At 45.6% G+C, this 26,933-nt stretch overlaps 1 protein-coding gene across 1 annotated transcript; it reads left to right on the top strand.

Moving 5' to 3' along the window:
- On the top strand, positions 1-26,481 carry MUC13 (mucin 13, cell surface associated). The gene is made up of 12 exons (XM_070406397.1): positions 1-82; positions 3,282-3,674; positions 7,318-7,431; positions 10,050-10,156; positions 12,365-12,420; positions 14,074-14,234; positions 19,149-19,268; positions 19,605-19,734; positions 20,378-20,415; positions 21,966-22,047; positions 22,939-23,131; positions 25,293-26,481. Exons 1-11 carry the CDS (start codon positions 31-33, stop codon positions 23,129-23,131), a joined length of 1,446 nt encoding a protein of 481 aa, XP_070262498.1. The 5' UTR covers positions 1-30; the 3' UTR covers positions 25,293-26,481.
- Positions 26,482-26,933: the final 452 nt, after the last annotated feature.

The raw sequence follows: 26,933 nt of genomic DNA, 5'->3' as shown, positions 1-26,933 counted from the left end.
TCCTTGGGTTACCTAGCAAGAAGATCTAAAATGAAAGCCTTCACTCACCTCTCTCTTCTCACCCTCCTTTTTGTAACTTCAGGTAAGGAACATTTAAGTCTTTTAAATTATTTTAATCATGTTTGTTGTCTTTGCGATAGAACCAACAGGCTTCAGTGATACCCCGTAGATGGATTATTCTGTGGATGAAATTTCCTCTCCAAGTATAAAGACACAAGGCATTTCAGTCTGTGGTGAAGGAGGATAGAGCAGTAGTACGGAGGCCTCTGGACTAAGATTTGGGGTTCAGTAAACCAGAGATATTCCCAAGGCCAGAAGAAGAGTGACTTAGGTTCCCAGGGTCCAGTCCCCTTCCTTTTGGCCCCCAGATGTCATTTGGGTCCCAGTGCAGTGCAGGAAGCAGGTTTAATCCCTGCTTCTGGCATCAAGAGTTTTTTGCCCCCTTACTTGTGGGAATTAAAGGTTTAGCCCCAGGTAAATCTCTTAATCCCTCTAAGTATTGGCGCACTTTTCTATCAAATGTGTCTCTCATATCTCCGTCCCAGGTCCTGTCAGGCACGGGGCAAGCCCTTGATAAATGAGAACAGTAGGAACAGGAGTAGCAGCAGTCACCATGACTGGCTGGTGGGCCATTTTCTGGCCCCTGGAAGAGCAATTGCTTATCTCCTCAACACCTAGGAGTGACTAAGCTGGGCCCCGTTAAGGGGAAGAGCCAGATTCTGCCGTCTAGGGACTCACAGACCCAGGGGGAATCAGGGAGACTCTCAGCAGTTTTCTATACTCGAGGGTTTAGGAATTGCTTTTTCTCTAAAACTTTTTCTTTTAATCATGTGTTTAACCGATTATCAACATCAGAGTTCTAAAGACAATTAAGGGTTCTAGAAAACTGATCAATGGATCACTAAGCATTTACTAACCCAGTGGTTCTCAACCTTCCTAATGCCGTGACCCTTTAATACAGTTCCTCATGTTGTGGTGACCCCCAACCATAAAATTATTTTCATTGCTACTTCATAACTGTAATTTTGCTACTGTTATGAATCATAATGTAAATATCTGATATGCAGGATGTATTTTCATTGTTACAAATTGAACATAATTAAAGCATAGTGATTAATCACAAAAACAACATGTAATTATATATATATGTTTTCCGATGGTCTTAGACGACCCCTGTGAAAGGGTCTTTCGACCCCCAATGGGGTCTCGACCCACAGGTTGAGAACCGCTGTATTAACCCATATGTCCAAAGGTGTCTAAGAGTTTTAAAAAAAGAGACAACTTTGATGATCACTATAGCCCTTAGGGCAAAGATCATCTCTGTTCATCTTACTCTTTAAAAAGTTCATGTGTCTGGAATTTTTGGAGTTTTAATAGACACTTTATGGAGTTTTTTATTTCATCGTTCTTTAAACACACCCTTTCCCTTCTCTCCCTCATACCTGTCAACAGCTTTGCCATGTAATGATAAATTGGGACAATTGGCTTAAACCAGCGGTTCTCAACCTGTGGGTCGCGACCCCTTTGGGGGTCGAACGACCCTTCCACAGGGGTCGCCTAAGACCATTGGAAAACACATATATAATTACATGTTGTTTCGTGATTAATCACTATGCTTTAATTATGTTCAATTTGTAACAATGAAAATACATCCTGCATGTCAGATATTTACATTACGATTCATAGCAGTAGCAAAATTACAGTTATGAAGTAGCAACGAAAATAATTTTATGGTTGGGGGTCACCACAACATGAGGAACTGTATTAAAGGGTCATGGCATTAGGAAGGTTGAGAACCACTGTCTTAAACTGTAAAAAGACAAAGAAGTCCATTTCCAGGTTGTAACAGCACCACCTGGTGACAGATTGACAGTTCTACAAATACAGGCATAAAGGATATTACTCCTTGGTATTCATGAACTCTATGTCATATTTTAATAACATTTCCCCAGTTTTATCTGTTTAATTTTTAACTTAATTTAATGTGAGTTGTGTGTGTGTGTGTGTGTTTTGAAGAAGTCATATATTTTCGTTTTTAACGTTGTCAACTAAATAGTAAGTCCTCACCTTGTCAATAGGTTCTGCAACTTAAAGCAAAATGATGTATATTGAAACCAGTTTTACATAGGGTAATTGAAGCAAACAGAAGTTAAGTTCCTACATCTCACCAACATTATTGCAAAAAAATGTTGAATGAAACAACATTATTCAAGCACCTGTTGCATTTATTTTTCAGAAAAAAATTAATTGGGTACTAATTACAGCTGACCCTTGAACAACACAGGTTTGACTTTTAAAATTCGAGTATAATTTGAACTCAGGCAGTTCGAACCTGTGTTGTTCAAGGGTCAACTATTGTATTAAATAACTAGAGGCCCTGTGCACAGATTTTCCTCAGCCTGGCCTGTGCCTTCTCACAATCCAGGACCCCTCAGGGTATGTCGGAGGCTTGGTGCACAGATTTAGCCCGATCCCCGCAGGCCAGGCCGAGGGACCACACTGGTGCATGAATCCGTGCACTGGGGCCTCTAGTATGCATATAAGATCTTTGGTTAATCTCTTCCCGCCCTTCCTTCTCCCCGCTTCCCTCTGAGATTCATCAGTCTGTTCCATGTTTCCATGCCTGTGTGTTTAGCATCTGCCCTCGGGTGGTCAGTAAGCATACAGCTACTGTCGAACAGTTGACAGGTCACTTAGGCTTTTACTAGTCCTATCTAAAAAAGAGGGAATATGCTAATTGACCCTCACACCATCGCAAAGATGGCGGTGCCCACAGCCAAAAAAGAGGGAATATGCTAGTTGACTGCCATGCCCTCAAAGATGGTGGCACCCACAGCCAATAAGGAGAGAATATGTTAATTGACTGTCACACCCTCAAAGGTGGTGGCACCCACAGCCAATAAGGAGGGAATATGCTAATTGACTGCCACACCCTCAAAGATGGCGGTGCCCACAGCCACAAGATGGTGGCGCCCAGTCCCCTCAGCTCCCCGGTCACCAGGGCCGCCCGAGGCACAGGTAACCAGGGCTGGCCAAGGCTTGCGCTGCCGGCAGTGGCAGCAGCAGAGGTGTGATGGGGCTGTTGCCTTCCCCTGATCACCAGATCACCTCCTGCCCCTGAGGGCTCCTGGACTGTGAGAGGGGGCAGGCTGGGCTGAGGGGCTCCACCTTCCCCCATGCACAAATTTCGTGCACCGGGCCTCTAGTGTATATATAGATAGCAACGGTCATTATATAGTTAATGTTCTGCCTTCTGAAACTTGGCATCTTTGTTCTTTCAGCCATCAGCCAAAATACAAGCAATTCCAGCACCATACCTCCCACCACCACTGCCAGCAGCACAGCTCCCGCAAACACTACCACCCCCTCCACTCCCGCAAACACTACCACCCCCTCCGCTCCCGCAAACACTACCACCCCCTCCGCTCCCGCAAACACTACCACCCCCTCCGCTCCCGCAAACACTACCACCCCCTCCGCTCCCGCAAACACTACCACCCCCTCCGCTCCCGCAAACACTACCACCCCCTCCGCTCCCGCAAACACTACCACCCCCTCCGCTCCCGCAAACACTACCACCCCCTCCGCTCCCGCAAACACTACCACCCCCTCCGCTCCCACAAACACTACCGCCACCACGACAGCATCTCCTCCCAGCAGTGTCATTTTACCAGGTAAGAGCAACTCCTTCGAAGACACCTCACTGAGGAGTCAGCATTGTGGAGGGTGGCAGGCAAGTATGTTCTGCTGGGATAGGGAAGTGGTTATAGAGACTCAAGGTTTCCTTGGATAAGAACCCTTGGAATTCAAAAATCTGAGTCACAACGGCTAGTAGTGATGGCCGAGGCCCTAAAAAATTACCCACAGTTCCACTCTGTTCTCCTTTCCTTACTCCCCATCCTACCTCAAGCTATTTGCCAGATGTGGAATATTTTTATAAACTTAGACTTTATGAAAGGCATTTCTCTAACTGCCCCATCCCTAGGGGTTTTCAAAAATAGTTTCGGCTTCTCTGTGAAGGCCAGGTCCAAATAAGCACCAATGCTTCACACTCTCCCCACCCCCCACCCAACCTTCTCTCCCCACCCCCCCCCACCCCCCCACCCCCACCCCCACCCCCCTCTCCGCCAACCCTGGTCTAGCTCCTTTATATAAGGAAGGAGTCAGCTCTACCCTTATTCCTTCTCAGGAGTTATTGAAAAATAGGACAGGTTATGATGGTGGCCAATCATAATCAGGAGTTTGAGCCAATTTGTGGAATTTGAGCCTGAGGGATAAAAAGCCAAACAACAGCAGTGCTCACACAGCACTAGACATGACTGGGGCCATTGTCCAAAGGCCAGGTGTGCTGGGAATACTGTCTAAGAGTTGACCTCAAGCCAAAGTTATTGAAACAAACCACCTGACTCATTTCCCAAAGCTTGGTCCAGCATAGGGGTGAGCAGACTTTATTGATAAAGGCAAACTAGTAAATATTTTACATTTTGTGGGTCACAACAGGGTCTTCCTTGCAACTACTCCACTCTGCCATTTTGACATAGAAGCAGTTATAGTCATTATACAAATAAATGAGCCTGGCAGTGCACCAATAAACTTTATAAGAACAGAAGATTGACCAGATTTGGCTCATGAGTCATTGTTTGTCAAACCCTGGTCTAAAAGAATCCTCAAACCTAGGCTTGAAGGGTCTGGATAAACCCTGTTGCTCTCAGATAGGGAAACAGAGGCCTCGAGAGGGCAGCCACTTACCCAAGGTCACAGAACAAGCTGAGTCTCCCTACACTTACGTCTTTCGGCTTCCCCAGTGTTCTCTGATAGATCTTTAAAAAAAATGGTGATTAAGCAAATGGAGCCTTTATGTACGACCTGGCTCCCAGTCTTCCGTGTTTGGAGGGGCCACTAGTTGTGGAAAAAGAAGCTTAGACAGGGTAAAAGTATAGTCAGTAAAAACTAAATCTCCCTCCCGTCCTAAATCCTTAGGATCCAGGTTTCTAGTTTCCTTCCCCAGAGGCCAGTTCTATGGCCAATTTCTTGTGTCTCCCTCCATAGATAATCTATACAAATATAAACATACATATTTGTGTGTTTTTGTGTGTTTCCCCCCTTTTCTTCATATGTTTTTATTGATTTTAGAGAGAGAGAGAAAGGGAGAGGGAGAGATAGATAGAAACATCAATGATGTGAAGGAATCATTGATCGGCTGCCTCCCGCGTGCCCCATACTGGGGATGGAGCCCGCAATCCGGGCATGTACCCTGACCCAAGGCATCTAACCAGTGGCCTCTTAGTTCATGGGTGGATGCTCAACCACTGAGCCACACTGGCTGGGTGTGCATTCCCCCTTTTAATCACAAAAAAGAGCATGTTATACACATTGTACCTTATATGTAGATTTTTTTTTAAAAAAAGCTATATCCACCTACAGGTTCATAAGCAATCAAACAACTCTGAAGGTTGTCAGACACTTAATTTATTCAGAAATCAAAGCTCAGAATCATTTCATTTGAAAGAGATGAATAAAATGGCCAGCCAAGATCATCATTTGGCCACTGACCTAACTTTCTTCCTTGGCTCCCATCTGATCTCTGGAGATAAAAAAAAGACGCTGCACCCTGCCTGGTCTGGGGTCCCAGCCAGCAGTGCAGAAAACAACTGCAATATTATCCTAACCATTTATTCGAGTCATCCACTCAGAAAGCCAGAGGGTGGAGTGTCATTTCATCGATTCCTCTTAGAATGGTCACTGACTTAATCCACATTCTCCCCTTAACATTCCTTCCTTTTCATTATTGCCGGGGTTCTTGTCCCAGCATCAAGAAGGGTTCAGGAATCTGGAGAAGGCTGTACGTAGATGTTATAGGAATCCAGAGACTAATAAAGAGTCCGGAGACGAGATATAATTTTGAAAGGCATTGGGGGTCAGAGGAGCTTAGCTAAAGGAGCTAAGATCCAAGATCTTAAGTCTAAGGTCTTAGGTTCTCTCCGTCCCCAGGACCCCATGCTTTTTTATTAACACAACTTGTCCTGAGGCGAGGCAGAGATATACAAATTCAAAGGATCAGGGTTTAGTACAGAGTCCATCGTCAAAATGGGGGAATTAGCCTACGGCTGTTCAGGTGTTTGGCCAGTAGGAGGCAATAACATGTAGATTAAAATGCCTTTTAGCTGTCTGGCAGCCACAGTCAGTTTCCTATCCAGGTCTGGGGAAATGCCTTCAGCCATTTCCAACAGGTGACTACATGTGTGACTCAACCCGGCTGAGTCCCCAAGTTTCATCAACCTTTTGATGAAACTCGAAATTATGATATGCTGGAATTGGTCTCTGGCACATTATGGATCTGTCTATCATGTATGCTAACCAGAACATAGCATCTAGTTTCTTTTTGGAGCATCTTGCCTGTTCATCCCTATAATACAGTTACTTATACCTCCCTTAAAATATGTTCTTTCTGTAATTTGAAAGAAGATAGGTACCCCTATGTTCATAGCAGCTTTATTTACAATAGCTGAGACCTGGAAACAGCTCAAGTGCCCATCAGTAGAGGAGTGGATAAAAAAGCTGTGGTACATTTACACAATGGAATACTACTCTGCTGTACAAAGGAAGAAAATGGCACCCTTTTCGACAGCAGGGATGGACTTGGAGAACATTATACTAAGTGAAATAAGCCAGCCAGAGAAAGACAAGTAGCACATGATTTCACTCATATTTTGACTTGAATTAACAAACTGAACTGCCAAGCAGACTAGAGCCAGACTCATAGATAGAGAGTAGGCAGACAGCTGGGGTGGAAGGGTGTTGAAGGGATTGAGCAAAAAAGAAAAAAGAGAGAGAGAGAGAGAGAGAGAGAACTTATGGACTTAGACAACATGTGGTGATTGCCGGTGGGGGTGGGGGTGGGGGTGGAAGAGAACATAGAGATAAATGGTGATGGAAAAATAAAATAAATGTTTAAAAATATGATGATTTCTATAAAATAGTTTGGGGAGCCCTATCTGGTGTTAGAGGGTCAGACACCAAGGTTCCTGAGGTTCCTTGAGGCGCAGAGATTCCTGGCTCCTGGGAATTAGAAGACTGCTCTGAGCACAGTCTTCCCACCAAGCTCTGACCTTTACTGTTCACAAGCACCTGTTCCAGAATTTCAGCAACAAGCCCCCTAGATACATAAGAAAATATGTATTTGCTTCTGACTCCTCTCAGGGTGTGCCCTGGAAGGAATAGAAGGTTCCCAGGAAGGAGGCATGAAAATGTAAAAGTATGTTTCTGGGTGTTATTTGTTGTTCTGTGGATTTTTCACCTCTTTCTACTTCATCTCAGGTCCTTGCAAAGAAGATTCCTGTGGCAGTGGTGCTTCGTGTGTGGGTCTGAATAATTCATACTTTTGCCTGTGTAATGATGGGTATTACTATAATTCTTCCACATGCAATAAAGGTGAGTTATAAAGGATGAACCATGCAGAGCTGCATCTCATAACTAAAGCGGAATAGGCCCTAGCTGATTTGGCTCAGTGGATAGAGCGTCGGCCTGCGGACCCAATGGTCCCAGGTTCGATTCCGATCAAGGGCACATGCCTGGGTTGCGGGCTCAGCCCAAGGTGCCAGAGGCAGCCAATCAACGATTCCCTCTCATCATTGATGTTTCTATCTCTCTCTTCCTCTCCCTTCCTCTCTGAGATCAATAAAAATATAATTAATTAATTAAAGTGGAATAGAAAACTTAAAATAATGGCAAGAGAGCTTCCAGGATACGAGGGGTAGAGGAACATTTGGAGGCAACAAAGGCCAGTAAACTAGAAAGATGGCTCCTGCCTTTGTCTCCGTGGAACCAAGTGTGAGAGGAAATGGGCAGTCAGGTTGGTGGGCTAGTCCTGAGGTCTGGGAGTGGATGTGTCCCTTCACTTTTCCTGTCCAAGGGAACGGTGCCATGAGGACACAATGGGAATGACAGGTGTCGAAGGCCCTGAAAAGGTACAACAACTGCACAAAGTAGTGCTGTCGTGTGGGGACCCTGCGGCAGAATGAGGGGAAGTGCCTAAGACCACATGTTCAGACAGGCCTGGTTGGTTCTCTGCCGTAGGATTTGCTGGCTCCATAATAGCAAACCCCATTTTTAGAGACTTCAGAGCCTCTCGGGTCTAGAAATGGACACTAGGAGCAAACGGCCATAAACTTGACATAACACTTTTTGGTTAGATCAGCTGGGTGCTATGAAGTTTCCAAGGCTGTTTCCTGTAATAAACTTCTATTTTTCATGAATGAGAAATGCCCCCCTTGCCAGAACAGATCAATTGTATAGAAAACAAATGCATAGTATTGGCCACGGGGATTAGAGGTATTTCAAAAGCTGAAAGGATGTTATTTTTCATGCTAATAATCTTATTTCTAGGGATTATCTCTAAGTCAATGACCCCAAATATAGAGAGGTGTGGGCATGAATATGTTCATTACAACCTCCCCCTTTTTAAATAATTAGAAGTGCTAAAAAAAACAAAAATGACTACATCAATGAAGGGAACATATATTTCACAGAATATTATGCAGCTTCAAAAAATAATAGCTATAAAGACCAAGTAATGATTTGGGAAAATGTTTAAAATGCTTATTATTTAATAACTAGAGGTCCGGTGCATGAAATTTGTGCACGGTAGGGGGGTGTCCCTCAGCCCAGCCTGCATCCTCTCTAATCTTGGACATCCCTCTCGCAATCTGGGACTGCTGGCTCCTAACCACTTGCCTGCCTGCCTGATCACCTCTGCCTGCCAGCCTGATCACCCCCAACTGCCTCTGCTTGCTGGCCTGATTGCTCCCTAACTGCTCCCCTGTAGGCCTGCCTAATTGCCCCTAACCACTCTACCTGCCTGCCTGATTGCCCCTAACTGCCTCTGCTTGCCAGTCTGATCACCCCTAACTGCCCCCTGCCAGCCTGGTTGCTCCCTACTGCCACCCTGCCGGATTGCCCCCTAAATTCCCCCCTGCTGGCCTGGTTGCACCCTAACTGCTTGCTCCCTTGCTGGCCTGATTGCCCCCTAACAGCCTCTGCCTCAGCCCCCACCACCATGGCTTTGTCCAGAAGGAAGTTGAAGATGTCTGGTCAACATCTTAATTAGCATATTACCCTTTTATTAGTATATATATAAGTAAAGAAGATTCATGCTATAAACTTGGATTATAATGATATAAACTATGCATAGGAATAAAGGAACTGGGGGAAATATAGATTTCCCTGCTATCTGAAAGCAGAGCTTTCCACTAAAACCTTTTGTACATCGAAATGGTGTAAAATGAAGAAGCAATTATCTTAGGAGACATACTGCTAACAAAGCACAAAATACATAGAGATAAAGTGCAGACACAGTGCAGAGCTATGGCCGTTTGGTCTGGGATGCTGAGGGGTGTTTCTAGGGAAGGAGCTGGTGGGCCACTCTCACTGCCCAGGGTGTGAACTGCCTCTATAGCAGCTTACTGCAAAATGCCGAATGCTGATGGTTGCTCAGTGGTTAGGGCATCGGCCCTCGGACTGAAGGGTCACAGGTTTGATTCCGGTCAAGGCCACATACCTTGGTTGCAGGTTTGCTCTCCCAGCTCCGAACCGATATGTGTCTCTCTCACATTGATGTTTCTCTCTCTGTGTCTCTCCCCCTCCTTTCCTCTCTCTCTAAAAATCAATGGAAAAGAAATACCCTCGGGTGAGGATTAACAAATTAATTAATTACTTAAAATGCTGAACACTATTTTTGATTTTCACCTTTTTTTATAAAAGCAAAAATCCTCTTAGGGTTTCTTTTGGTTCACGAAACAGGTCCTGATGTAGGCCTTTCGTCAAAGTGAGGTGGCATAAAGCGCACTTTTGCAAAGTTGGGGATACCTTATACCAAAATGGAAATGGCTGTGTTAGGTTGGGTGGGATTTGGGGTAACATTTATCGCATTTCCAGGCTTCCTGTCCCAGCATCATATAATGCTTAGAATTCTTTTAAAGTATGTTTTTAAACAACATGAAAATGACCCTCTTTACATTAAACATTACAGAAAGATTCTGCTTGAATTTCAGGAAAGGTTTTCCCTGGAACAATTAAAGTAAACGTATCAGAAACATCTGGCTTGGAAGATGAAAAGTCGCCGGCCTATCAAAACTTATATGTGGAAATTACAAAATTTGTAAGTATTTTCCAACCTTCCTTCCTGTATAACACTGAGTTGCAGAGCAGAGGGCTGATACTCAGCTGGAACAGCTGTCCCAGTAGTTGTTCAAGTAGCGAAATGCACTCTTACTGGTCAGTGAACAGCAGTTGACCTGAGTCCCTGAAACCTTCCTCGGGCACTGGGCCTCCCCATGGTCCTCGCTCCAGCCATGCCATACCGGTCATTACATAAGCTCTTAGAATGTTTTTAAATGAGCAGGTAAATATAATGATGTTTTAAAATGAATTATTTCCACCCTAACCGGTTTGGCTCAGTGGATAGAGCGTCGGCCTGCGGACTGAAGGGTCCCAAGTTCGATTCTGGCCAAGGGCATGTACCTTGGTTGCGGGCACATCCCCACTGGGGAGTGTGCAGGAGGCAGCTGATCGATGTTTCTCCCTCATCGATGTTTCTAACTCTCTATCCCTCTCCCTTTCTCTCTGTAAAAAATCAATAAAATATATTTTTAAAAAATAAAATAAATTATTTCCACAGAATTGAAGAGACAACCTTTTAAAGATGTTGCTTTTTTTTTTTTTTTTTTTTTACATTCCAACATGCATACATTTCTGAGCTAGTGTGTTTTTTAATATCTGGAAGAGGAACTCCATCTGAAGGCACATCTGGTCCTCTTCCTCTCTATTGTCAAAAATGCCAGGGTGCACAATTGCTCCTTTCCATTGTGGTTATCGTGAGTGGCTGCGTCCACGCGAGATCTCCACGCCAGAACCACAGGCGTGGGACCGGCAGGGGCTTGCAGAGGGCATCCAGCCAGTGTTTCTCAAAGTGTAGCAAGACATTACCGTAAAAACTAAGGTCTTATTCTATGACAATGTCTTTCCATTCGGAATTACATCATTACGAAAGAGTTTTGTTATTAGAATTGATAACATATAAAAAAAGATTATCCAAACGAGTTTACAGATTGTACAGAGAGAACTAGTGCCCAGGATGGAACAGCTGGTGCCTGGCACTGCTGGGATAAAACACCGGCTGCCCTGGCCCTGGTCATGCCCCCTGTGCCCGATGGGCCAGCTGCTCATGTCATCTCCTCTTATTCTGGATCCACGTTCCCATTTGCCGGCCTGGATGAGAGTCAGTTGGGATGAGTTGAAGAAGGCAACGTCAAGGTGCTCCTCCTTCCAGGGAGCCCTGGATTTTCTTGTGTGCCTTTACCCAGCACTGGCCACTGTGGCCACCAAAAGGCCCCTCCAGCTCCAGAGACCAGTTTAGGGACTTGGTCTCAGTCAGGTCTTGATGGTCCCAGGGGCACCAGAAAGGGTAGAGAGAGTTCTTTTCATTTCCAAGAGGCTGTGAATCCAAAAGGGATGTGCCAGAACTCCCTTGCAACTCCGAGAGATAGGAAAATAGAGACAAGTTCCTTTCTGCAGGGTCCTCTCAGCAGACTTGGTAGCTGGGGCAGTCCCAGCTCAGACCTTGAGAAGTCTCCCAGGATCCATTGTTTTACCCAGCTGGACCCAAATGGCTAGTCCCTGATTTGGAGTTGCCCTGTTGCATGCGGGACTTGGCATTGTATGTGTAATATTTCTAATTCTCCAAAGAGCCCCCTGGGAGAGAGAATACTCTGGTGCCTATTTTGTGGATTAGGCAGTCAAGGACTGGGAAAGTGAAGGAACCCTCTGAAGGTCACCAGGCTGATGAGGGAGAAGGTTGGGATTTGAACTCAGACCTGCCTTCTCCTCACTTGCTGGCTCTGTTGTGCAGTGGCGGCCAGGCAGGTCTGATTGGATGGCGCCTGCCGTCTTATCCCCTGGTGTACTTGCCTTGTAGGCAACTGAAGAAGCGTTCCTTAGGTGAATTGATGAGTGTATGGAGCAGGCAGATAGATACGTCTAATAAATACGCAAAACTTTACCGTGACTTTAAAAAGACAAACCTAATAAGTTAGTCACCTTAATTTTTAAAAGTATGACCATTAATTTTGCTTTTTTAGGTTTCCAACTTTTTCTTGGATAACCCTGACTTATATTAAATTCTTACCATTCTACAGCATACATTACTGAAAGGTGTTAGAGAGCATATCAAGAATAAATAATTTGCTGCAATGAACCATGTGTATTTATATACAGGAGTTTAGAAATGTATGTATGTTAAAACCTAGGTATAGTATCACTTTCCCTGCCTCTTGGTAGTTGTTACTAAATTTGTTCTTCTCTGCCACAGTTTGCAGATGCATTTAAAAATCCTGATTATGGACAGACCGTGATTCATAAAGTAAGGTAAGGCTGCTATGGACCGGTGGGGTACTTTGGTGTGCATTTGCTTGACTTCTCATCTTCTCTTGAGTTCCCTGCGCAGCACTAAGGCCGCCAGTGGGAAGTCACAGGTCAGGAAGAGGTGGTCAGCCTGATGTCACACTGACCTTGGTGTGGCTGGGCAGACTGTACCCTGAGGCCAGCAAGATGCTGTCTGTGATTGGCTCTTCAGCAATTTGCATGCATGGTCCAGGGCATCACCTGGATCCGTTTGTTTGGTTTGACTCCTTGGCTACAAACCACACCTGGTCAATCCTTGGAATGTGCATTCCAGGGGCCAGGAAGAGAATGAGTGGCTCATGGTCATCTCTTCCCGCATATGGGGGGAGTGAGGGAGACAAACCCAAATCTCGCTGGCGGCTGCTGAAGAACCGGTAGTGAGCTCTTCCTGCAGTAAAATCAAGCACTTACTGAGCACATCAATATGCAGTGACCAGTGTTGAGGGCTATTTAGGGACACAAAGAGGCAAAGGGGTCTCAAGAAGTTAGCGGTTCTGTATCAGCCTTCTCGGAAGCACATCCACACCCAGGTGCTGCAGCCCGAGGAAAGACTGCTCTAAGACAGCAGTTCTCAACCTGTGGGTCGCGACCCCTTTGGCGGTCGAACGACTCTTTCACAGGGGTCGCCTAAGACCATCCTGCATATCAGATATTTACATTATGATTCCTAACAGTAGCAACATTACAGTTATGAAGTAGCAACGAAAATAATTTTATGGTTGGGTCACAACATGGGGAACTGTATTTAAAGGGCCAGAAGGTTGAGAACCACTGCTCTAGGATGAATGAAGTTGTGCAGGAAAAGCAGCCCTAATGAATCCATATTTTATGGTTTGACTATCGCATCTATCTTTATAAGCTTTGTCAATTCTTTGTGGAATAAGATACAGTGTATATTTATGCATGTAATTCAGTTTTGAGCTGATGGTGAATGAGGGGCAAGTGTGATTGGCAGCCAGGAGACCAGCAGGCATACTAACGGGCAGGCACAGTGCTGAGTGGCAAGGGGCAGGCAGCAGGCAGAGAGGCGGGGCCCTGACACAGAGGCTCTGAAGCTGGAAGTTCACAGGGGGTGGCTGCTGGAGGGCTGGCCCCATTCCAGGCCTTTGCTTTGGTTTAGTGGACAACAGGGAGTTCCTGCTTGTAGCACAACTGGATAACACAGGAATAGTGGGGAGGGATGGCTTCAGACAAATCTGAATCCTGGCCATGGCGCTTCCTGGCTGCATGGATGGGCAGTTGTTTGAACCTCTCTGACCTTGGGTTACCTCATCTGTATACCTGGGACCATCTGGTTAGTCCCAGGCTCCTAGATTCTAAAAATGATTGTCCACAAAAAATTGTGAGAGAAGAAAGGGAGATACAGAACCCCTAAGGATCCTCCAATGGGATATTGCTTTAGCCATAGGTTTCCTCTGAACACACATTGAGCAGAGAACTCTGGGCCTATAAATTGCTATCTTATTGCAACCTCAGCCTCCTTATTAGGCCCCTAACTATGGCTGTATCTGTGCATCAGGATGGGAACTGGGAAACTTGGGAGGACAGGAAGTTCGAAGACCAATCTGTTGATGCTTGTGTTCAGGTCCTCAAGTGGTGAATTCATTTCATTTTCAGAACATCTGCTCCAGCAAGATCTGAAATGCGAGCTGGTGACAAGCTGGTTGATGTAACAGTAGTAAACCTTTTTGCAGAAACTTCAGAAGAAAATGAGACGACCGTATCTAACGCAATTAATAAAGCAGTTGCAAGCAACCCTACCTTTTCAGACTATACTAGTAAGTATGAAATAATTTTATTCAAAATTTACCTGAACATCCACCTACCGTTTTGTAAACTTTCTCATTATATGTAAGAAGGGGGCAAGAGGAATTGGATAACTGAATCTATAGATCTCTAAGAATGGACTTTCTACTAGTCCATTCTTACTCCCTTTCTTCTCTCACTTGCTTTCTACTCCTTTCTAACTATCTCTCAACTCCTCAAACTGACCAGTTTGTTTCTCTTTTTGGAAGGTAGCCTTGAACAAATAGTCTCTGGACAGGAAAAGAGGAAGCAAGGTGAAACAAGAGGGCTTTGTCCCAAGTTATAGCTTTGCAAGCGATTAAAGAAATTTTACCTATTCTGCTTCCCCTTTAGGCGGATACACAAACTCATCGCCTTGCTGTAACAATTCACTTTTGCTGTGTTACAAACAACCCCAAACTTAGTGGCCTATTTATTTATTGTAAAGCCATCATTCTGTGGGTCAGAACTTGGACTGGGCCCAGCCGGGCAGTTCTACTGATCTAGGCCAGGCATGGCTGATCTTTGCTGGGCTCACTTAAGCAATTACTGTTAGCTGCTGGGTGGGTCAGCTGGGGGCTGACTGATCTAAGGTGGTTCAGCTGGATGGTTTGTCTCTGCTCCACATGGTCTCTCATCCTTCAGCAGGCTAGTCCTAAAGAGTTTCAAAAGCAGCGAGGGGATGTCTCAAAGCATAGGTATTTCTCAAGTTTATGCTTATGGCACATTTATAGCTGTCATGATGGCCAAAGCAATTCACATGACCAAGAGCAGTGTGTCAGGCCCTAGCAAAGGGCATGGGTCCAGGAAGGCATGAGTAAACTGACACTATTACAGCAGTCATCAGAAGTTCCCCATCTCAGAGAGCCAGCCACGGTGGAAGCGTTGTACAACTGATTCTCAGTCCTGCTGCCAAGTCCAAAGGCATCTGCCAAGGCACAGTTGGTTTGTCTGCAGCATTTGACACGGGTACTTTCCGGTCCTGAGGTCCTCTTCTCCCTGCGCCCCACCCCCCACCCCATCATACTCCCGATTCCCTTCCTGCCTCCCCCGTCCTTTTCTTCGATGTTTCTAAAACTCTTTAGTCTCTTTAAATGTTTACTCTGTAATGATTGTGACCTCCTTGACCTAGGGTCCCAAACTTCACTTTCTCAAAATATAAATAAATCCTGTTCATTTATAGCTTTCCAGCACCTCTTCTCTTTCTTTAAGATTTCACAAACACCCTCACTATTCTCTCAGGACCTGGAGTGTAAATGCTCTATGATAAGACATTTAAATTCTACCGGAAGAGATGGGGGCTCCTCCTACTGTTCGCTCTCCTTGGGCTGCAGTCCTGTCAGCAATGTCCACTCAACTCTTTCCATCTGAGTGTCATTTTCTGGCAGGGAGACTGGAGAAAATAGTTGGGAGCCCTTCTGTTTGTCTTATGTTATCCATCAACATTACACCAAGCAGGCCTGGCCTCTCTTTGAGCCCCTATAGCAGCGGTTCTCAACCTGTGGGTCGCGACCCCTTTGGCGGCCGAAAGACCCTTTCACAGGGGTCACCTAAGACCATCCCTACATATCAGATATTTACATTATGATTCATAACAATAGCAACATTACAGTTATGAAGTAGCAACGAAAATAATTTTATGGTTGGGTCACAACATGAGGAACTGTATGTAAAGGGCCAGAAGGTTGAGAACCACTGCCCTATGGCATGAAACACACACACACACACACACACACACACACACACACACCTCCATTCATTTACCCATTTTCCCACTTCATCCCTTTGCTCTTTGTTACTGGATTTTGTTGTTGTTTTAGGTTTGGTTATTGAGCTCTTTGGGGGCTCTAGCCTTTCTCTCACACTTTTAATATTCTGTCTTTGGTTTTGGGACCTTCTTTCTATATTTTTTATGTCTCATTTGACAGCTTCCTGTGCAAATTATGCCAGTTTCTATTCCCTGACCCTCTCCCCACATGTTTTTTACAGCTCATTTAGCAACTGCACAGTTAGAGAATTACATTTTCAGAATTGTATTCATCTTTCAGGGTCTCGTGCCACAGAGTTACACCTTTTCCCTTCTGAACATTCCAATTTTTTAAAATATTTTATTGATTTTTACAGAGAGGAAGGGAGAGGAATAGAGAGTTAGAAACATCGATGAGAGAGAAACATCGATCAGCTGCCTCCTGCACACCTCCTACTGGGGATGTGCCCGCAACCAAGGTACATGCCCTTGACCGGAATCGAACCTGGGACCCTTCAGTCCACAGGCTGACGCTCTGTCCATTAAGCCAAACCGGTTATGGCAGAACATTCCAATTTTTACTCCGTCAAAGTCATACTCCTCTCTCTGGCTATCACTTCGTTCTTGTATTCCAAGGGGCCCATCGCTTCTACCTGCCCATCGATTTCTCCTTGGGCCAGAATTTGGTGGAGTAGCAATTCATGCCATCCCAACCCCTACTCCCTGGAAGATGAAACTGTCGGCAAGGCAGGATGAGCCTTAGCATACACTCTGCTTTGGGCTAGATGAGACTTCTAGCAAGTGCGAGGAAGCTGGGGGTCCCCATCAGCATGGAGACTGGCCACTCAGAGTGGTTGCCAGCTGAAAATAACCCGTGCATTCTTCAAGATAAAGTTGGGGTCCCCTGTGTAATTCTCTCATTTGGGCTCTCCTCTGTAACCGCCTTGGCTTGAAGCCCTGGCACACTTGAAACCATTTGACCTCGGCTGGAGAATTGCTCTCTCTTGACAACTCCTCTCAACATCCCTCCACTCTGAGACCAGGCATGCGCTCTTACATACATTAACAAATCACCAAAGGATGCCAGTTGGACGTGGCCACAGCAGCCTGCACACCCAGCAAACGGAAGGGAGGGGCTCAGAACTTTTAGGGCAGCGGTTCTCAACCTGTGGGTCGCGACCCCTTTGGGGGTCGAACGACCCTTTCATAGGGGTCGCCTAAGACCATCGGAAAACACATATATAATTACATATTGTTTTTGTGATTAATCACTATGATTTAATTATGTTCAATTTGTAACAATGAAAATACATCCTGCATATCAGATATTTACATTACGATTCATAACAGTAGCAAAAGTACAGTTATGAAGTAGCAACGAAAATAATTTTATGGTTGGGGGTCACCACAATCTGAGGAACTGTATTAAAGGGTCGCGGCATTAGGAAGGTTGAGAACCACTGTTTTAGGGGAAAACACCTTTTTCTGCTTCCTGCCTCTGTTGCAAAGACAGGGTCTGCCTTCTGTGTCAAAAGTTGTAGAATCTTTTTCTCTAGACTTTTAATCAAAGGCATTTTTAAATAGCATGAAGGAAGGTTTGTTACAGGTCTGGGATGTTTAGAAGAGAGTAGCCACATAACTATTCTACCTCCTATTCTCTCCCCCTAGTCTAGTCTCAGACTCATCTTTGTATCCGAATGCCTTCCAACCTGCTTGTAGAATAACATTCTTTTAAAATCTATTTTCAGCTACAGTTGACATACAATATTATATTAGTTTCAATGTACAGCATAGTGATTTGACATTTATATGCCTTACAAAGTGATCACCCTGATAAGTCTAGTACCCATCTACCACCATACAGTTACTACAGTATCATTGACTATGTTCCCTGTGTGTACTGCACATCCCTGTGACTATTTTTATAACTGGCGATTTGCACTTCTTAATCCCTTTGTCTTTTTCATCCACTCCCTCATTCTCCCTCCCATCTGGTAATCATCAATTTGTTCTCTGTATCTATGAGTTTGTTTCTGTTTGTTTATTTTGTTTTTCAGATTTCACATATACATGAAATTATATGGCATTTCTCTTTCTCTTTCTGATTTATCTCACTTGGCAAAATATCCTCTAGGACCTATATATATCCATGTTTTCACACATGGCAAGATTTCATTCTTTTTATGGCTGAGTGATATTGTACTGTGTGTGTGTGTGTGTGTGTGTGTGTGTGTGTGTGTGTGTAATCACCTCTTTATCCATTCTAGACTAACATTCTTCGAAGATTGCTTTTTCACGCCTTGCTCCTGCTCAGAATCTACCAATGGATTCTCAGGCTTATGGGATAAAAGTCCTCGTCCTTAGCCTGGCATTCAAACCCTGCTACACCTGTGAATGAACAAAAGAATGATGATTTTTTGAGGCTCGGACAGTGGGCGTGCACTTACATTAGCTCGTTCAGTTCTCACAACAATCATGTGAAGTAAGAATTACTCGCCCCATTTTATAGACTGAGGGGACTTGGACCCACCAAAAATCAAATGATTGAACAGAGAGAGCCCATAGCCAAGAGCCCAAATGGCACAGCCAAGAATTTTCTGTTTTCTGCCCCGTTACCACACTGCCTTTCCCCTACCACATACAACACCACGACTCCCTAACAAGAATTCGTTGCTTCTGCTCATGCCTTGTTTACTCTACTTAGAAAGACTTTGCCTCTCCTCTGACTGTTCAAATCTTCCCTATCTTTCAAGGCAGCCCAATTCCCATCTCCTCCATGATGTCACCTTTAGCGACTTGAGCCCCTAACGTCCCATTGTACTTAAAGTCTGGATTATGAGTTGCTTGAAACAACTCTCTGTGGGTTCAAACATGTAATCCTACCAAGATGGGACCCAAAAGTTATATAGCTACTGTGTCCCTTGTGGAACCCAGCATCGAGCGAGGTACAAAAGGTATCTTGAACTGGAACATAATTGCACTGCTTTCGATGGAATTAATTTGAATTGAATAATGTAAGGAAATCATCATGGAAGAGAGGATTGGGGAGTCGGGTTTTAGAATTCAGATTTTCATTTGTTAAATCCCCAAACTTATCAAAAGGCAATTATAACAACAGTTATAACAACAAATGTATTTTGGAATTATCTGTGCCCCTCAGAGGAAAATCGGTGTGAGTTCTATGGGTGTGTAAATGAGCAAGACGGCTGCAGGGATATCTTGGTGTGCAAGTGCAAACCGGGGCTGTCAAGACCCAACCCACAGACGGCTCTATGTCTTGGTAAGTGTTCCACCAGCTTCTAAATGTTCTGCACAACGCCTGCCCTCCCTCCTTTCACATTTGCAAAACACAAACTTTACTGCTCAAGGGTCCAGGTGCATCTCAGGCTCTGAGGGCTGTGACATTTGGCTCCAGACACATGTCTGAAGCGGGGGCGTGGCCGAGAGCTGGTGCGGTGGCCCGTGGGCAGCTTCTCGGGGCACACCCTGTGCACAGCCCAGGAGCACCTCATTTTGTCGCGAAAAAGAAATGTGAAAAATTGTATTCTGTGACATATCACTTTGGGGCTAAAGAGGTTGGTTCTGAAGATAACCCAGAATTCACTCTGTTTTGAAGCTTTGGGTCCAAAGTGTCTTGATACCTGCAATGCGGAGCACAACATGCAGTGCCTGGTGCATAGCAATGGGAGCTCTGAATGCCTGTGCCTGCCGGGCTACCAGAAGGACGCCAAGGGGAGCTGCCAAGCGTAAGAGAAACCATTCCCTTCTTATCCTGCTATGGCTGGAGCTGGTTAGGGGGTAAAGGATAAGGATAGAGCTTGCAACATGGCTTAGGGTCAGAAAGCTGGTATCCTGGCGTCAGTCAGTAGGTATAGAGTATCATCATCATCATCGTTGCCATTGATGTCTTCAGTAGTTTCTGACACTTCTGTGTGCTGGGAGCCGCACTAGGGATACCTCTCACACAACAGCACCATCAGGAACGTGTCCGTCCCCCGTTTGCAGGTGAGGAAACGGAAGCTCAGAGGATATCCATCCTTTTCTTCAGCGCACAGTGCAGAGACCATGGCCTCCCAGCCCAAGGGGGTCCCCCTATGCTCCATGTCTCTGGGGTTCTGCTCCCCTAGGATTGCTGAATATTCCCAGAGCTCAGGGGACGGAGTATTCCGTCAGTAGAAAATGAGACCGCCTGGGATTATGTGACCCCCCCTTAAGCTTCTAGAGCTCCATGGAGACTGGGACTGTACGGAAGGAAAGAGAAAGAGGAGAAAGAACAAGGGAGGGGAGGATGAGAGAACGGTGGAAAGGAAGACATGGGGGCAGGCTGGGAACTCTGACACGCTCCCACACGCTCTTTACCATGGTTTCCTGTCATGTCTTGTATCTTAGGTGTGCATTTGGCTACAGTGGAGTCGACTGTAAAGACTGTGAGTATAAAAGTCTTGCTTTGCTGTTAAGCACCTGAAAAACAAACATTAATCCCATTCAGAATTCAGTCCAGCTCCCCCAAAGCCTCTGGCTCCCGTCATAGAGAGGGAGGGACCTGCCTGCAGCACATCCTCTGGGTGGTGCCAGGCCCTCCGCCCGCAGGTCACAGGCAGCAGCACCTTTGTAGTAAGAAATCACAGACCTCGGCCCAAGAGGTGGGCAGGCGCCTCTGGACAAGTTCCCAGTCAGCCAAGGGCATCCTACCGTCCTATTCGTTTTCGACAGTAGCTTAACTATGCATTTTCTGCTACTAGAGAGGATAAAAGACATGTTTGTGTATTCCAAACATGCTTGTGGTTGGGGGAGAGGAGAACTAGACACCAGACATTTCAACACTATTTTTCAGAGCTACCTAGTAGTTTGAGATCTGTGGTTGCAAATTCAACGGCTTCATTTCCTCCCACCCTTCACACCCACCAGGTTGGGACAATACTAACTTTACTAGTATATTTTAAATTTTACGAAATGATCCAAGATGAGGGAAATATTACATTTGGCCTCCAGCCACCTCCAAAGTTAGTGATGAGAAATGCTCTCGATGTCTACATATTTGCTGGCAGAACTGGATATACTAAGTCATTTCTTCCTTCTGGGCTTTCAGCGTCCACACCTATACAATGAGAAGGTCAGGCTGGATGACCTTGGAGGTGTAATGGTCTACGGCCCCGTGAACCCAGGCGGAGGCATACATGACAGTCAGGTGGCAGAGAGAGAAAGGGTCCAGGGCAGCACGATCTAATAGAAATATAATGTGAGCATCATATTTAATTTCAAATTGTAAAATTCTAAGTAAATTTTTAAAAGTGAAGAGAAATTGATTTTAATGACATTTTATTTCACTCACTATATCAACAATGTTATCCCTTCAACATGTAATCAACATAAGAATTATTCACGGGATATTTTACAGTGGTTTTCAAATGTGTTTGAAATCCACTGTGCATGTTACACACACCGGCCATCTCATAGCCACATCTCAAGTGCTCAGCCGTGCTAGACAACACATCTTGAGAGGGAGGCTGGTGGTAATGAACCTGCAGACTCTCCCCTCACCGATTCTACCAAGCCATTGCCTGTCTCCTCTGAGTGACAACTTAACTCCAACCTCCTAGGTCTCCCCCCACCTCCCCCGCCCCGCTTATCATCCAGGTCAGGTGTGGTGGGCAGCCAAAGGCAGCGGAGCTCAGGAGGGAGTGTGGTCCTCGGTTGAGATCCCATTCCCTACAGATCCCATGGCCTCCATGGCCGCCTTCGTGTTTCTGGTCTTTTATCTGGCAAGGCTGCCTCTTCTGATTGAGTTCTGAAGATACTGTTGGGGTTTGGAGGTGGGGGGAGAGGCGAGGGACCCATCCAAGCTGGCCCTGGAGGGGTCCGAGCTAGCTGAGAGCCTGATTGGGTGAGCCCCCAGAACACGCACACCTGTGCAGGAGACAGACCGCGGGGGCTTGCTTGTAGGATACTGCTCCAACTCTTCTCTTTTCCCTTTCAGCATTTCAGCTGATTCTCACTATCGTGGGCACCGTTGCTGGCATCCTCATTCTTGGCATGGTGATTGCACTTATCTTCCTGAGGTATGGAATGGAAGTGTTCCTGTCCTGGGACATGCCCTTGATTTCTATATATTTGCTGGCAGAACTTCTGTGCATGGACTTCTGCGCATGGGCCACGAAGTTTCAATCACACTGTACATGCGCGCCCGCACGTGGTATTTTGTGGAAGAGCCACACTCAAGGGGCCAAAGAGCCACATGTGGCTCACGAGCCGCAGTTTGCCGACCCCTGGTCTAGGACACTGCAGGGGCAGGTCTGTGGCCCGAGGGACAGAAGGAAGAATAGGGTCACGATCAGGGTGAATTGGGGCAGATGCCTCCTTCACCTGCAAGAATTTCACTTGGCTTGAAATGCTTATCCCCGAGAGGCCAATACAGAAAGGCATTAAGACCTCTATACCTTGAACTTGTTTCATTCACTGAGGTGCTTCTATAGACATAGACTTGGCTTGAATGGAAAAACGTATCACAAACCATCTTTTCTCTTTGACTTCTATTGTTATTTCCGTAAATAATTCAAAAGCACACTTAAGAATACTAACATTAGCAAAATCTATGTGGCCTGGTGGAATTCGATGGTAATGTCGGATCAGTGTTAGCCCTCTGGTTTTAATGGTTACACGAAGCTTATGAGGAGACAGTCCTCAGGCTTACGGACTCGACACTGAAATATTATAGGTTATGGGTCATCAGGTCTGCAACTTAAGCTTAAATGGTTCAGAAATGTTAACAAGTGGGGAATCGGCGATGATGTATGAGAACTCTGCAATATTTTTTTGGTAATTTAAATTTGGTAAATTTGAAAATATTTGCAAATTTTAAAACATTTTTAAAAAAAGAGTACTGGCATTAGCATTTGCTTTCAGGAACTTTCTGCCATTGTCAGATCCTAATTCCCCTTTACTAATTACAGATCGAAGACAAAGGGTATTGAAGAACAGAACCTGATTGAGGACGACTATCATAGTACGAGAATGTCGACGACAGGCTTCAGCAATTTCGGAGCAGAAGGGAGCCTCTTCCCTAAAGTCCGAGCCACCTTCCCCAAGGACAGCCCCATGCAGAACCCCTACGCACAGAGAAGCATGCCCCGCCCCGACTATTAGGTGAGCCACTGGGCTTGGTTTGGCTTCCTGAGTGCAAGGCCCCGGGGCAGAGCAGGGACCTGGCTGTTGTGTCTTCACCAAGCTCTGCCTGCCTCAAAGACCTTATTTTCTTCTTCTTCTTCTTCTTCTTTTAATCAAAAGAAAAAGAGCAGCCGAAACCGGTTTGGCTCAGTGGATAGAGCGTCGGCCTGCGGACTGAAGGGTCCCAGGTTCGATTCCGGTCAAGGGCATGTACCTGGGTTGCGGGCACATCCCCGGTAGGAGATGTGCAGGAGGCAGCTGATCGATGTTTCTCTCTCATCTCTCTCCCTTCCTCTCTGTAAAAAATCAATAAAATATATTTAAAAAAGAAAAGAAAAAGAGCAGAAGAAGCTCCCTGCTTTGTAAATAGCCACCACTTGGTCCCTAACACTGACCATCTTTGTGACTTTAGCTACATCACTTAATTCCTTGGCCAACTGTTTCTTCAACCCTAATAATAATAATAATAATAAGAAGAAGAAGAAGAAGAAGAAGAAGCTTAATTTAGATTCCCTTAAGGTCCCTTGAAATTACAAGCTTCTATGGTTATGGCCCCTGTGGTTTTGTGGGGTGGTTACAATTCCCAGGCTGTTTAAGGACATAGGTCAGGCCTGAGGAGGACTGTTGGAGGTAAACATGGTTCTGTGGATCCTTTCCAGCCAGACCATGAAACACACACACCCTCCACCCCGCCCTGCGCGCCCCCCCCCCCCTCCCGCCCCCCGCCCGCCCCGCCTGACTTCAAGGCAACCTGATCACTTTCAGTGCATGAGACCAGCTCAACCAACTGAGCTGATCACTCTCTAAAGCAGGGGTCCTCAAACTTTTTAAACAGGGGGCCAGTTCACTGTCCCTCAGACCGTTGGAGGGCCGGACTATAGTTTTAAAAAAAACCTATGAATAAATTCCTATGCACACTGCACATATCTTATTTTGAAGTAAAAAAACAAAACGGAAACAAATACTATATTTGTACTTGCATGTGGCCCGCGGGCTGTAGTTTGAGGACCCCTGCTCTAAAGAGAAGAGATAAGGCAAGTTAGGCTGGTGGTTCTTTGCTTCCCATGGAAGGACTGTAAAGGAGAATGGCTTGTACTCATTCAATTTGTAGCTGGTAATGTAGCTGGCGTTGCTCAGTGTAATTGATCCAAAGCAAATGCTGAAAGGAGGAAGCCTGTAAGAGGCGACTCTCATGGAGAGAGTGACCAAGGGACTGAGATGAACAGAGGAGAGATGGTGAAGGAGGAGGAAAAAGGGGGGGGGGGGGGCGGGGAGACGGGGGCAGAGAAGAGCCAGGAAAAAGAAGGCAAGGAAAGAAATGATATTTTTCTTTTCACTAAAAAGGAAAGAAAAGGGGAGAAAGGGAAAGAAGAAAGGGTTAGGGTGAGGCATACCCAGAGGAGTAGAAAAATAGAGGATTGCGGAGGAGGATCCAGAGGGGGTTAGAAGGGGCTGAGGTGGGCAGGCATAGGCTCTGAGGTCTCCATGGGTACATGTCACCTCTGCAAGCTGCCCAGGTGAGCACACTGCCCTTTGAGGATCTGAACATGCTGGGAAAACATGAATTTTTAGTTTGAAATCCCATGATTTATGTTGTGCATAAACTTTCCTTATAAGGAAATCTAAGTGATTAATGTGGGTACAAAGGGATGACTTGGACAATAGGCACCACATTGGGTCAGACACGGGCTAGCCAGCAATAGCCACAATGGGTGTCCTTGGGGAGTGCCTGTTGGCCCCATCTAAGGTGAACCCAAAACACCACACTCATTAGAAACCTCCCTTCCTCCTTATCAGTGGAGCCCTCACTTTAAGTCTAACCTCTAAAGAGAGCCCGTTAGTAGTAGAATAAGTGTGGGATTTAGAGTCAGACAGACCCGGGTTCAAAGCCTTGCCCTTCCTGTTACTAGCTTTGTGATCTCGGACAGGTTAGTTGTTTTCTCATCTATGAAATGGACAAAATGCATCCTAGCTCATAGGACAAAGATCTAACACACGGACAGGTTCTAATTTAAAAATAGTATTCAAAGAATGTTCATCAGAATAATTTATGCATCTAAATTTTCTCCTGTGTTGCTGTTGGAACACTGCTTTTCTAAGAATTTTTCTTTTCCTCCTTCCTTTCTCTCTTGTTGTCTAGGGCGGTAAAAAAATTGGAACCATCGATGGCCCTTAACTCAGTGTCTGAGCTTTTACTTTGACTAAGAGACTGATGGAGCAGTGAAGACCTGGCCTGGTGTTGTTCTTCCATCTGACATCCAGCCCCTCTGAGTGGAAGTTGGGGATGTCTGCAATGACAACAGCTTGTTTGCTATTTAAGTCCCTATGAAATTAAATGCACTCAGATGCTATTAGCACTTGTAAGACAGTTGATTTTCTCCAAGCTGTACAATGGTTAGGGTTTTGTTGTTTGGTATGTTTTGTTTTTTTTCTCCCTGATGGGCAACAATAACCATTTCCAATCTAGAGGAAAGTTCCCAAGATTATTTACTCCTGGGGAAATGTTGCTCTTGGGTTGATAGCCTGCAGATCAGTGACCCACTTCTGGGAGATGCTCACACATCAGCTGTGGAGGTGCCGGCAAAGGAAGAGATAACACCTTTTAAGGTTCTTCTATCGCTCAGCTGTAAGGAGTGCATTGCTCTTGAATTACTGGAGCTTGTGACATGGCCTCACCCCTAAGAAGATGTTTTGGAGGAGTGATGGAATGCAGGACCTTTTTGTGAATTAGAAGGCTTGGACTAGCAGTGTCCATTGTGGGGTGCATTTCAGAGTTTTTGAACTGCCAGTAGGTGAGAGAGGCAGGGAGAAAAGTCATGACCAGGAGCAGGAGGAACAGAGGCAGAAGGAAGCTGGACTGGGAGATGAGTGAGGACAAGGTGCAGGGGTGGCCTTCGTCCTCAGATTCCCCTCCTCGGTGAGCAAATGGGCACTTCCTCTAATACAGCCCCTACCCAAGGCCCAGAGCCTAGGGAAAGGTGTGGAGACAAAAACCCCATGAGCAAGAGCTTGAAGTCACTTTGAAATGGCAGACCTTCTGTCTGGCTGAGGGTGGGAGAGGGAGCTTGTGCTCTGGGTCCAGATGTCCAGCCTTGTGATGCGGGTTCCACAGGCACCTCACTGAGGCCTCCGCCTTCCCTGGCGACAGAGGCCGCGCTGTGGCCACCACACACCCAAGAAGCCACATCCAGCATGGGCTTTCCTTCATGTCAAGAGTGTCCTTATTTATGTCTAATGTCTGGTCCCCTTGCAAGTTATTTTTATTTGTTGTTACTATTATTTGTTGTTGACTGTTCATGTGAAAGGTAACAAATAAAGTGTCTTTGGTAGATGGTGTCCTTCTTTGTGTTCCTTGTGTTCGGAGCTTTTGGTGCTGCACACGCCGCAGTAAGTCTCACTTTCAATAGCGACCATGACACATGGCAAGCTAGACTGACACCTGCTGTCCTCCTTAGGGGCTGTGGGACGACCCAAGGCATTTTTGAACAGATAGTAAATATTTGCAGCTGCTTCCTGGCGCACATCCCACTCCCCGCCCATTAGGAAACAGCCAAGCCCTTCCGGTGGGACTGATTGGATATTCTGCTCCCAGGGGTGGACTTTGATTAGCCTGAGCCAATCAGCAGAATCCCATCCCCCCTTGCCACAGTGCCTGACTTAAGAGTGAATTACATGGCATAAGTGGATGCAATTAGAATGAAGCCCAAACTCTGGTAGGAGGCTTGGAGGAAGAGAAACTCTTCCTTCTGGAAAATGGGCTGAAAGACGTGAAGCCTTGAAC

This window comes from Myotis yumanensis, unplaced genomic scaffold, assembly GCF_028538775.1.
Source record: "Myotis yumanensis isolate MYYU_CA2020_CCGP unplaced genomic scaffold, mMyoYum1.0.hap1 SCAF_2, whole genome shotgun sequence".
In the NCBI taxonomy this organism is placed as follows: domain Eukaryota; kingdom Metazoa; phylum Chordata; class Mammalia; order Chiroptera; family Vespertilionidae; genus Myotis; species Myotis yumanensis.
The sequence above is the reverse complement of the archived record's forward strand: the minus strand, read 5'-3'. Positions and strand labels throughout refer to the sequence as shown.